Raw genomic sequence first — 10,870 nt, 5'->3', positions numbered from 1 at the left:
TTGTCCACTGGGATTTAAAAAAGAAAGAGCAATACGAGTCAACATGACTAATATATATATAATAATACATTTGATTTTGATAGCGCTTTTCCTAATGCGCAAAGAGATAGTCATTTGGAAAGTAAACATGAAAACNAGAGACAGCAAGCGCATTTCGTGGCATCTGCGGGCAGTGGCAAGTACTTCCGGCATCTACCACGGAGGCCGCTACTCCGTGGTATCTGTGGCAAGTATAATATACTTGCCACAGATACCACGGAGTAGCGGCCTCCGTGGTAGATGCCGGAAGTACTTGCCACTGCCCGCAGATGCCACGAAATGCGCTTGCTGTCTCTCTAATTTTGTTCCCCCAGCTGTCGTTTCAGCATTGCACTTTGTAGAAGGTCCCTGAGCACTCGCCCCCCCCCAGTCTTTGTTGAGACCAATTAAAAAAGTTGTCCAGCCCGGAGGACCGCACGTGTATTTGCTTTATTACAAATATATAGCCTAAATTAGGTTGTAGCTTGTTGTTTACCTTACTCGCTTGCTGTGTTAATGGACGTCGAGTTTGTATGCCTTATTTATCTGCTTAGTTCGAATCTGTTCTAACTTTACCGAACTGAGGATTCGTGCATTATGCTTGCCACTGATTGGCTGATTTACCCAGTGTTTATTATGTGTCAGTAGGGAAATTTGATCAGGCTGCACTTCAACTCGTGACTTCTCATCGCACTACTTGATTTTCCCTCGCTTCCTCGGTGGTTGCTGACTGATCAAGATGATGATCTCTTTGGTATTGTTCGCTTTGCTCTCAGCAGCCTCAGCTTTTCCCCTGTCTGAAAAAGGTAAGCTGCTGTGATTCTCTGGTCTGTTTTGTACTGAAGAATCTTTGTGCCCAAAAAAAAACTTTCACTTTCATTATCTCAAATGGAGTTGTATCCCTTTGTTCTTGTTATTTAATTATTTGTATTTTAAACTTTTTGACTATGGATTGTTTTCAGATGAGTTTCACTTCAAGTCATGGATGGCACAGGTAGGTACAGTTTTCGTCATACATTTGTTATGTAACGTCGTTTACAGTACGGTTAAGAGGAAGTGATTTGTAAGGACAACTTGGCTACATGATTTCAGCCATATAAGTTGACAACAATTTATTTCAATAACTAATCTTATACTGTAGACTAATATTGACAGCAGAAACCCCTTCCCCTTAAACAGTACAATAAAGTGTACAGCATGCAGGAATACCATGAGAGGCTCCAGATATTCACAGAGAACAAGAGGAGGATTGACAAACACAATGAAGGAAATCAAACATTCACAAGTAAGAGCGGCCTCTTATCGATTTTACTTTTGAGATTTTATTTGTACAAGGTCTATTGTGAAAAAAGTTGAACAATGTCTCCTCTCTTCCTGCAGTGGGGCTGAACCAGTTCACAGACATGACATTTGGGGAATTTCGAAAGTACTTCCTCTTGTCAGAGCCACAGGTAACGCCAACCATAAAAGTAACAATGATTTGAAATGTTTGTATTGTTTTTGTTTCAACAGGGAGGGCATTTTATGCATACTATCTTTTACAGAACTGCTCTGCCACCAAGGGGAACCATTTCAGCAGCAAAGGACCACTTCCAGACTCCATCGACTGGAGAAAGAAAGGGAACTACGTGACAGATGTGAAGAACCAGGTGGATTTTGCATGCACTTACAGCAGATTAAAATATTTCCTGGGGATAACTGATATCTCCAAATGTAACAGTCAATTATGTTATAATCAAATGGGTCCCAAGCTGAAAAACAACACCCTGTGACATGTCAACCTGTTTTCTGTGAGGACCACAATTCTGATTTATTTCATAAATCGAATATCTTATTTTTCTTTTTGCACCAAAGGCAGCCTGTGGTAGCTGCTGGACCTTTTCCACAACTGGCTGTCTGGAGTCTGTTACTGCCATCAACACTGGGAAGCTTGTACCACTGGTGACTTTCTTTCACTTCTCTATCAAAACTTCTGCTCTTGTGTAGAAACACAAATCCAATGTCATAGTAGGGACAAGAGTATTTACTGTATTTGTTCACTCATTTTAATATATTTTAGTCAGAACAACAGCTGATTGACTGTGCCCAGGACTTCAACAACCATGGATGTGACGGGTAAGATTCATCTTATGATAATTGAACTTTAACTACGACTGTGTGCGTCACCTACACATCCTGATAACTAGATCTTATTTTGTCTTTTTTAGCGGCCTTCCTAGTCAAGCATTTGAATACATCATGTACAACAAGGGACTGATGACAGAGGAGGACTACCCATACAAAGCTATTGTAACTAAATATTTTGCAACAAATAAACTAAACTACATGATAGGTAAAACTGACATTGATGTCACATATATTTAAGGGCTTTTAATGTATTTTTTTCAATCAGGAACTTACTTGTGTGTACAAGCCAGAACTAGCAGCTGCTTTTGTGAAAGAGGTTGTGAACATAACCCAGGTGAGAGAAGATCAGAGTCTTTCTCCAGATATATAGTCTCTATTAAGAGGCCTGTGAGTGATGACGCTTTTATTTTACAGTATGATGAGAAAGGAATGGTAGATGCGGTTGCTACGCTCAATCCTGTCAGCTTTGCCTTTGAGGTGACCTCCGACTTCATGCATTACTCTGGGGGAGTGTATACCAGGTGAGCAGAGGTCACAAGTTTGTGTCATGAATGCTACTGTAAATATAGAGTAACTTTCCATTTAAAACTGTTCAATAAAAATTACAATATTCACCATACTGAATGGTAAGTTTAAAGTTTCAGTTTGTATCCTTTAGAGCTAAAAATCTCATTTCCCCTTTTGTATTCTCCCTAGTTAGTCCAAACATGCTTCTGAAACCAGACGTTTTAATGTCTTATTTTAGTAACAAGTCAGTTAAAATATGATGTTTACTTTAACATTAAAGTATATTTTAGAATTTAAATCTTACTCCCTTTTAAGACTGGGGAGAAATATTCTCTCTTATTCTCACTTCTAATAGATATGATAACACCTTGACTCAAAGCAAGATATATTGTATTTCCTGTTTTTGCTAAAGTAACAATTTCCCCCAATTATCAGTAAATGAGGGAACTATAACCATTGTAAGAAAAATACCTTTTTTCTTCAAGTAATTTAATTTAGTAACATGCAAACACATAAATAGTGTGTCTTTTTACTTGTGAGATCATCAACAATGCACTGCTCCTTACTTTATTAGAATCAAATACAACCAAATATCCTGAAATGCAACCAGCCAAACTATGAGTGGTGAGGAAAAAGTCACATTTACCTCCAACTATAACTGTCCCATAAATAAAGATTTGGAAATTATGTCCTGTAAATAACTACTTTAAAAACACACATTATGTCTGTGCATATAAAGCACCAAAAGCATTTCCTGTCAGTTAAGTTCCTGTTTGAGCGCAAAATGGTTCACTTCCTCCTTATTTATCAAAACAGTCTTTGTATTAAGATGGCTCTAACTCACTTATCTTCCTTATTTTTAGCACTGAATGTCACCAAACCCCAGACATGGTGAACCATGCTGTGTTAGCAGTAGGGTACGGACAGCAGGACGGCACCCCTTACTGGATAGTAAAGAACTCATGGGGATCCCGCTGGGGGATTGACGGGTAAGTATTTTATTTAATCACATGAGGTAAAATATAACTAAATGTATACTAAACAGAGAATGATATCAACAATGTTCTCCTCTTACAGATATTTCCTCATTGAGCGTGAGAAGAACATGTGTGGACTTGCTGCCTGCTCGTCTTTCCCAGTGGTGTGATTCCTGCATGAAAGCAAACTACAAAAGGGCTGAAAAGGGAGCAACATATTTTTTACAATACTTGAATAGTGTTTTAAATATCAATCACTAGCTTACTGTGTGTCCATGTACAGTGGGCAAAATATAGTAAATATTATGCCCCAGTGAAGTACTGTGATAAATGTAATCTACAAATCAAAAATGATCACTTAAGTATCCATCATTTAATTAATTCTACTAAAATAATAAATAAAATATATTGCGTTTTTTTTGTTTTGAGTCTTGTATGACTGTTACATCTGTGTGCAAGATGTTCAAATATGAAGACTAGTAATAAAGAAAATACAACAATAAACCGTAAAGGGAACAATCTGTGATTACTCAAGACAACTCTCAAAGAGAGTGCATACATTTATAACACACAATTGTTTTAACACTCTCTTACACAAAATAATCAAACTGCTGTTTTTGAGTTTCACTTCGACTTCTACTATTTGTTTCCAATAATTTAGGAATGGGTTTTAGGTGCCATGTCGTAAACCTGCATTTCCCAGAATCCTCATCTCATGCGCGACTTCGACCAATAAGGAGTCAGTTGTTGAATGGGCGCAAAATCTGTTTGTCTCTTGTCTACACGACTGCTGCAGATAGTAAACGTAACAGTACATTGAAGCGAGAAAACGGTGTAGTTTTAATGAACGAATTACAACCAACCTGGAAGACAAACTCACCGCGAGCGTGCTGCCACTTGTCTCACCCCGTGTCGCGAGCTATGTTGAAGAAACTAGCTGCTGCTATCTTGGTGAACTGAGCTCTGACTGCTGTGCTAGCTAACACTCGCTAGTTCAACAATGTCTAGTCTTCCACAAAATAACTTGGAGGAGCAGCTTGCGAGGCACAGCACTGCTGCTCAGGGCAAGCTGTCTCTGTCTAAACCAAAACCCGGGTAAGTTTACCAGCCAACAGCTAGCTTTGAGCTGTCAGCTCTGCTAACATATAGACACTGTTAGCATTAGCATGTTTTCAACACAACAGCAGTGACGTTTTGTCATAGCTCTGTTACTAATGAAAAAATTGTATATAGTGTTTAAAAAAATGCTCATTAAGTTGATGTATCCAGAATTAGTAGTTTCAGAGTTTCAATTCAAGGCATGTTTCATACAGTATTTCATTATCTTACAAATAGCGAATGGAGGATACTAAAATGGTTAACTGTGTGAAATTAGCATGTTTCTAGCATGACATGCTGCTACATAGAGTCCAAATATGATTTAAGTGCCTCTGTTAAACTAATATGTGTATTGCGTCCTGCAGATGCTAACTCATAATGCAGACTAACTGAGCACCTATCAAATATAAAACAAATCAGAAAATTATGTACATCTGTACTCACTTCTGACCTCTGATCTGATCTAAAACCCTGTGGCTGAAGCTCCTTCACCTACAGTGTAAAGTAAGGACAAATCCAACATGCGAGTCTTTGGATACTCTGTCTTAATATGTCAATGCTTAAACTAATACTATTGTTCAACGGTTTTACTCTCAGCTGTTATGTTTATCAGGAATTGAGATACAAAGAAAAATGGAGAAAATTGATTTTCAAAAGTTTCCACATAGGCCTATAAGAAAAATATGTGACAACACAAAAATATAATTTTGTCTATCCTGTTAATGCAAGCTTGAGTTGATCCTTTTGGAAGTGTAAGGTGGGTGTACCGAGAATACTAAAGTAAAAAGGCGCATTTTTTCTTTTACTTTGCTTTATTAAATACCCATGTGTGTTTGTGTGCTTTAGTCTTGTCTTGTTTACACTGTCATGGTGTGTAAGTCTGTGTATGGACCCCTGGAATGAAAGCTGCTGCAATGCTGTAGCTAATGGGAATCATATTAAACCAAATATGTTTTTATATTTTCACACTGGTTTATTTTTCAGGGCCTTCTCCTTCAAGAAGAAGTCTTCATCAGGTACAACCAAGGTGGAAGTGCCAACTAAGGTAATCAGCTCTAATGTGTTGACAAACAGGAATGTCAATGTACCTGATAACAGTTTGGTGACTACATCTCCTTTGACATTTTCAAAAAAGCTTGAGAGACCTCAAAAATCCAAAATCAACAGCTTCTTCCCTGTAAGTTCAAAAGGCAAGTCGGACTCCATCAGCCCAACAGGCCAGACCTCTCCAGCTGGGTCTGCTTTTAAGGTGATGACAGCTCCCACTAAATCTGACAATCAGACAAGTGGCACTGGAGGCATTCCCGCAAGTCTGGATGCTTCTCTTGGATTCCCGATGGATGACTGGGATGATTTGGATGACTTCGAGACACCTGTCAAAGCAAAGAATGACTCTTTTAGTTCAGAGATGTCCGGGAAGAGCGCAAATCCACCGTCCTCCCTAAGTGAAGAAAAAAGTTTAGCGAACAAAAAAGTTTTTTCCAGAAGTGAACAAACTCACATGGAAACAGATCAAATGGAGCAGAGTTTGGACCAAACTGCAGCTTCACCAGGACCTGGATCCCCAGAGACTGAATACAAGGCCACTCCGGTTAGAGTGACCAGAAGACCACCTCACGCTCATCGGAAGTCTGTGGTTAGTGACAATGAAGAGGACAGCCAGGAAGTGCTTGAGCCCTTTAAAGGAATGTCAGGTAAGAAGCTGTGTGATGCAGCATTTGGATTTCATTTGAACATTGTGGGGCTGTTATGGGTCTGGAAAGCATAGAATTATACCAAACGCCTTTTTATCTTTTAGGCAATAACAACAAATGGATTGACCCAAAGGTAATAAAGATTAATGACTCGGAGCCTGACGATGATCTCGATTATATTCCCCCGTCTCCTGATGAGATCTTTTATTCTACCTCTGCATTGGAGACCAGGTCAGTGTGTTCACTTTTTCGTTTTTTCCTCGCACATAATGTTTTTACTTGTGGGTATTTTATATAACCTTATATTATTCAAATATTCACCTTAAGTGCATAATGCGTTTTGAACATAGATTTAAAGATGGATTTCACCTGAAAGTGAATTGACAAAAAGAAATGCATAATTGAGTTTTATTTCACACAGGTCTAAATCAGCTGCTGCTGTAAGCAAAGACCGTCCTTTGCCATCAAAGGGCCCCAGCACAACACTACTTAAACCCTCCAACACCCACTCAAAGGACAATACAAGTACGTGTTTCACATTTCTGTTGTGTCTAGACTTGTGCATATTTTGTTTAGCAAATCAACACCCTGTTCCTAATTTCCATTTATTATTTGTCTTCTTTCTTTGCCTCACAGATGAGCAACTCTTCAGTATCATGCAGTCCATTTGCTCTCTGGTTGACACCATCCCTGATAATGAACTAATAGGTCTGTCCTGTGGAAGTGAGCTTCTGCTGAAGAGGGCTCAAAGGTATGTACATTTGAGTATCAACAGCTTTGTTCTTAATCGTGATATTAAATATGACTACAATCATCTGCCTCTCTCTCACAGGAAGAGGATTATTGTAAATAGCGGTGGCAGTTCCTTGACGTTCCAGCAGCCTGACAGCACTGTGACTTCTGAACCCAGCTTTAAAGGAAGATTGTCTTTGAGCTGTGAGACGTCTAGCGTTATGTCGTCCAACAGCTCAGCGCCCGCGGACCCTCAGATGCCTTCTCAGCTCAAGAGATCCTCACTTATCTCTGGGGACTATGACTCTGATCACTCTGACAGTATTATCACCCAGAAGGCCTTGCACAGTAAAAACAGCGGGACAATAAATGTGAAAAATCAGAGTTTGTGTGACTCTCCATCGACCTACAGCCTCGAAAGCCAAGCATTTAATTTCTCGAACAAAACGAGCACAGACCTGGATGGTTCAGATCTCTTCTTCTCTCCCAAAAGGCCAGAGCCAGTTCAGAACAAACCTAAGACGCCAGCAGCCAGCACAGCTGCAGAAGACATGGAGCACGATGACTTCTACAATGACTACTTTGACATAGATGATTTTAATGAGTCAGATATCCCTGATTACTTTGAAGAACCTCAAAACTCCAGCTCGGTGACAGCAGCAGGGAAAGAGGGGGGACCCAGCAAGTCTTCATGGGACAAAAAACCAACAACACCTGCCCCCACACCGAAGACTCCAAAGATCTCCTCCCCTGGTAAATCTGCACGGCATGATATCATGTCCTTCAACAATGAAATGTTTTTGGTGGGAAATGAACTGTTTCCAAATTCTCAGAGAAATGCATTTTTGAATATGAGTTAGTAATGCATCATTCTTTGTACTAGTGTTTAGGTCGAAGAATGTGTCCAACAAGCTTTATAGAAATAACTTAATCATCTTTGAATATATTATTATTGCAAACTTAAAACGGCAAGAATTGATCTTCCTCTATGGTGGTTACTTTTGATTATACTCTTTATAAATCCAAGCAGGCTTAAGGACCCTTTGCTTAACTCCTAGCATTTTTCCTGTGTTTCAGAAATGATGTATACATGATGATGTCATGTGATGATGATGTGCTGCATTTGATTCACTCACTATGAATGTTTCCCCATTCAGAACCCACCTACAGAAACCCAGCCCATGATCGCTTCAGAGGGTTCAACTTCCCCCACTCACAGGAGATGATGAAGATTTTTCACAAGCGCTTTGGTCTTCATCAGTTCAGGTTCAATCAGCTAGAAGCAATTAATGCGACAATTCTCTCTGAAGACACGTTTGTTTTGATGCCCACAGGTACGTGGTGATCTGAAGTTACAAATGAAGTTTATCTCTGCAACATATTTGGGGTAAAAACAGAACAAATGTCCACATTTCTTTGTGAATGATGCATTTTTTAGGTGGGGGTAAAAGCCTGTGCTACCAACTGCCTGCCTGCGTGTTACCAGGAGTCACTGTGGTCATCTCCCCTCTCAAATCACTCATTGTAGACCAGGTCCAGAAACTCACTACTCTTGATGTAAGTATGTTTGCTCCTGTTGATCAACGAGATCCATATCAAACACTCATTATGTGTATTAAGTATTTTTTAACGTCTTACCTTTCAGATCCCAGCAACAACCCTGACTGGTTCAATAACTGACAGTGAAGCCGGAAGGATTTATATGCAGCTCTCACGGAAAGACCCCATCATTAAACTTCTCTACGTCACCCCTGAGAAGGTGAGAAATTGTTGATTTATGCTCTCAATTTTGTATAATTTCTTGCTTGTTTACAATAAAGGGAGTAGTATCTCTGATGTTTACTCATGATGATTTTTTATTCCCAAAGCTGTGTGCGAGTAACAAGCTGATCTCCGCCCTGCACAACCTGTACGAGCGAGGCCTTCTGTCCCGCTTTGTCATAGACGAGGCCCACTGTGTCAGCCAGGTGTGTGTCAGCTGCCTCCTACACCATCTGCAGTCTGCTTTGATCTTTGCAACAGCCATTGTGTATCAACCTGCGACTTTGAACATTTCAGTGGGGTCATGACTTTCGCCCGGACTACAAGAGGTTGCATGAGTTGCGTCAGAAGTACCCAAAGGTCCCGATGATGGCGCTGACGGCCACTGCCACCCCCCGAGTGCAGAAAGACATCCTCAACCAGCTGAACATGACGCGGCCCCAGGTGTACGTGCTCCTCTCTGCCTCTGTCAGACTTTTAAATGGGTTCTATTTTAATATTAATATTGTTTTCTATGTTTTTTTAGGTTCACCATGAGTTTCAACAGAACAAACCTCAAGTACACTGTCCTTCCCAAGAAACCCAAAAAGGTTGGCGAGGAGTGCACCACGTGGATCAAGAAGAACTACCCACGTAAGTACTTTTTGTGATCCTGGTTATTTTTAGAAAACTGACATCACTGTCCTGGTGAGAACTATTTGTCTGCGAACACACTCTGAGGTCTGTCATATCCAGTTATATAAAATGTCTTTTGTTTATTAAGCTGCATTTCTGCCTGTTGCAGGAGACTCTGGCATAGTGTACTGCCTTTCCCGTAAGGACTGTGATGACATGGCTCAGAGTCTGCAGAGATCACACATATTAGCTCTGGCCTATCACGCAGGCCTGGGAGACAGCGACAGAGAATACGTGCAGACCAAGTGGATCAACCAGGACGGCTGCCAGGTGAGTCACTGATACAGCCTGAAGAGCACTAATGGATACAAAGCAATGAACACTTTTCAAGTCTTAAGAGAGCAAGATTTAAAAATGGACATTTTGTATTCTTGTGTGCCAGGTCATCTGTGCCACCATAGCCTTTGGCATGGGCATTGACAAGCCTGACGTGCGCTATGTGATCCACGCCAGTCTGCCCAAGTCAGTGGAGGGTTACTACCAGGAGTCAGGGAGAGCGGGCAGAGACGGAGACATCTCTCATTGTATTCTCTTCTACTCCTACTCCGACGTGCACCGCATCAAGAGGATTCTCACTCGTATGTTGCAAAAATATAGACCCCTTGTATTGCATGCAAAATGTATGTGGATGTTTTTTTACATGTAGAAACTAAAGTTCTTCTCCAGCCTATACAATATTTCAGGGTGTTTTCATGTTTACTTTCCAAATGACTATCTCTTTGCGCATTAGGAAAAGCGCTATCAAAATCAAATGTATTATTATTATTATATATACACTGAACAAAAATATAAATGCAACACTTTTGTTTTTGCTCCCATTTTTCATGAGATGAACTCAAAGATCTAAAACATTTTCTATATACACAAAATAACCATTTCTCTCAAATATTGTTCACAAATCTGAAAAAATCTGTGATAGTGAGCACTTCTCCTTTGCCGAGATAATCCATCCCACCTCACAGGTGTGGCATATCAAGATGCTGATTAGACAGCATGATTATTGCACAGGTGTGCCTTAGGCTGGCCACAATAAAAGGCCACTCTGAAACGTGCAGTTTTGCTTTATTGGGGGGGTCCGAAAACCAGTCAGTATCTGGTGTGAGGGTTAGGATTAGGGTTAGGGTTAGGGTTAGGGTAATGTTGTGAATCGAGTGGCCCATGGTGGTGGTGGGGTTATGGTATGGGCAGGCGTATGTTATGGACAACGAACACAGGCCACAATATTTGAGAGAAATGGTTATTTTGTGTATATAGAAAATGTTTTAGATCTTTGAGTTCATC

The 10,870-nt window shown here is 40.2% G+C and overlaps 2 protein-coding genes across 3 annotated transcripts in view; both read left to right on the top strand.

Annotated features, from left to right (window-relative positions):
- The first annotated feature begins 514 nt into the window (after positions 1-514).
- ctsh (cathepsin H) lies at positions 515-4,152 on the top strand. The gene is made up of 12 exons (XM_010792740.1): positions 515-824; positions 981-1,012; positions 1,198-1,303; positions 1,399-1,469; positions 1,563-1,667; positions 1,873-1,959; positions 2,078-2,133; positions 2,226-2,307; positions 2,411-2,479; positions 2,560-2,666; positions 3,516-3,641; positions 3,730-4,152. The coding sequence occupies exons 1-12, from the start codon at positions 758-760 to the stop codon at positions 3,797-3,799; spliced, it is 978 nt and encodes a 325-aa protein (XP_010791042.1). The 5' UTR covers positions 515-757; the 3' UTR covers positions 3,800-4,152.
- Positions 4,153-4,354: 202 nt separating this feature from the next.
- Positions 4,355-10,870, top strand: part of blm (BLM RecQ like helicase) — a 13,265-nt gene continuing 6,749 nt past the window's right edge. Inside the window, exons 1-15 of one of the 2 annotated variants that reach the window (XM_010792738.1) lie at positions 4,356-4,724; positions 5,712-5,772; positions 5,863-6,421; positions 6,526-6,652; positions 6,843-6,946; positions 7,058-7,172; positions 7,254-7,906; positions 8,311-8,487; positions 8,592-8,710; positions 8,799-8,912; positions 9,022-9,120; positions 9,212-9,360; positions 9,441-9,547; positions 9,699-9,859; positions 9,972-10,167. In XM_010792738.1, coding sequence (XP_010791040.1) covers positions 4,630-4,724; positions 5,712-5,772; positions 5,863-6,421; positions 6,526-6,652; positions 6,843-6,946; positions 7,058-7,172; positions 7,254-7,906; positions 8,311-8,487; positions 8,592-8,710; positions 8,799-8,912; positions 9,022-9,120; positions 9,212-9,360; positions 9,441-9,547; positions 9,699-9,859; positions 9,972-10,167 — 2,836 coding nt within the window. In that variant the 5' untranslated portion in view covers positions 4,356-4,629. Of the gene's footprint in view, positions 4,725-5,711; positions 6,422-6,525; positions 6,653-6,842; positions 6,947-7,057; positions 7,173-7,253; positions 7,907-8,310; positions 8,488-8,591; positions 8,711-8,798; positions 8,913-9,021; positions 9,121-9,211; positions 9,361-9,440; positions 9,548-9,698; positions 9,860-9,971; positions 10,168-10,870 lie in introns of both variants that reach the window. The other variant, XM_010792737.1, reaches the window with a different exon arrangement.

Source organism: Notothenia coriiceps, unplaced genomic scaffold, assembly GCF_000735185.1.
Source record: "Notothenia coriiceps isolate Sejong01 unplaced genomic scaffold, NC01 NC01_scaffold00036549, whole genome shotgun sequence".
Lineage (NCBI taxonomy): Eukaryota > Metazoa > Chordata > Actinopteri > Perciformes > Nototheniidae > Notothenia > Notothenia coriiceps.
The sequence above is the reverse complement of the archived record's forward strand: the minus strand, read 5'-3'. Positions and strand labels throughout refer to the sequence as shown.

Coding starts and splice junctions, on each gene's coding strand:
- ctsh (XM_010792740.1), top strand. CDS start 758: ATGATGATCTCTTTGGTATTGTTCGCTTTGCTCTCAGCAGCCTCAGCT. Junction 1,304..1,398: donor AGGAAATCAAACATTCACAA/GTAAGAGCGGCC, acceptor CTCTTCCTGCAG/TGGGGCTGAACCAGTTCACA. Junction 2,308..2,410: donor ACTACCCATACAAAGCTATT/GTAACTAAATAT, acceptor TTTTTCAATCAG/GAACTTACTTGTGTGTACAA.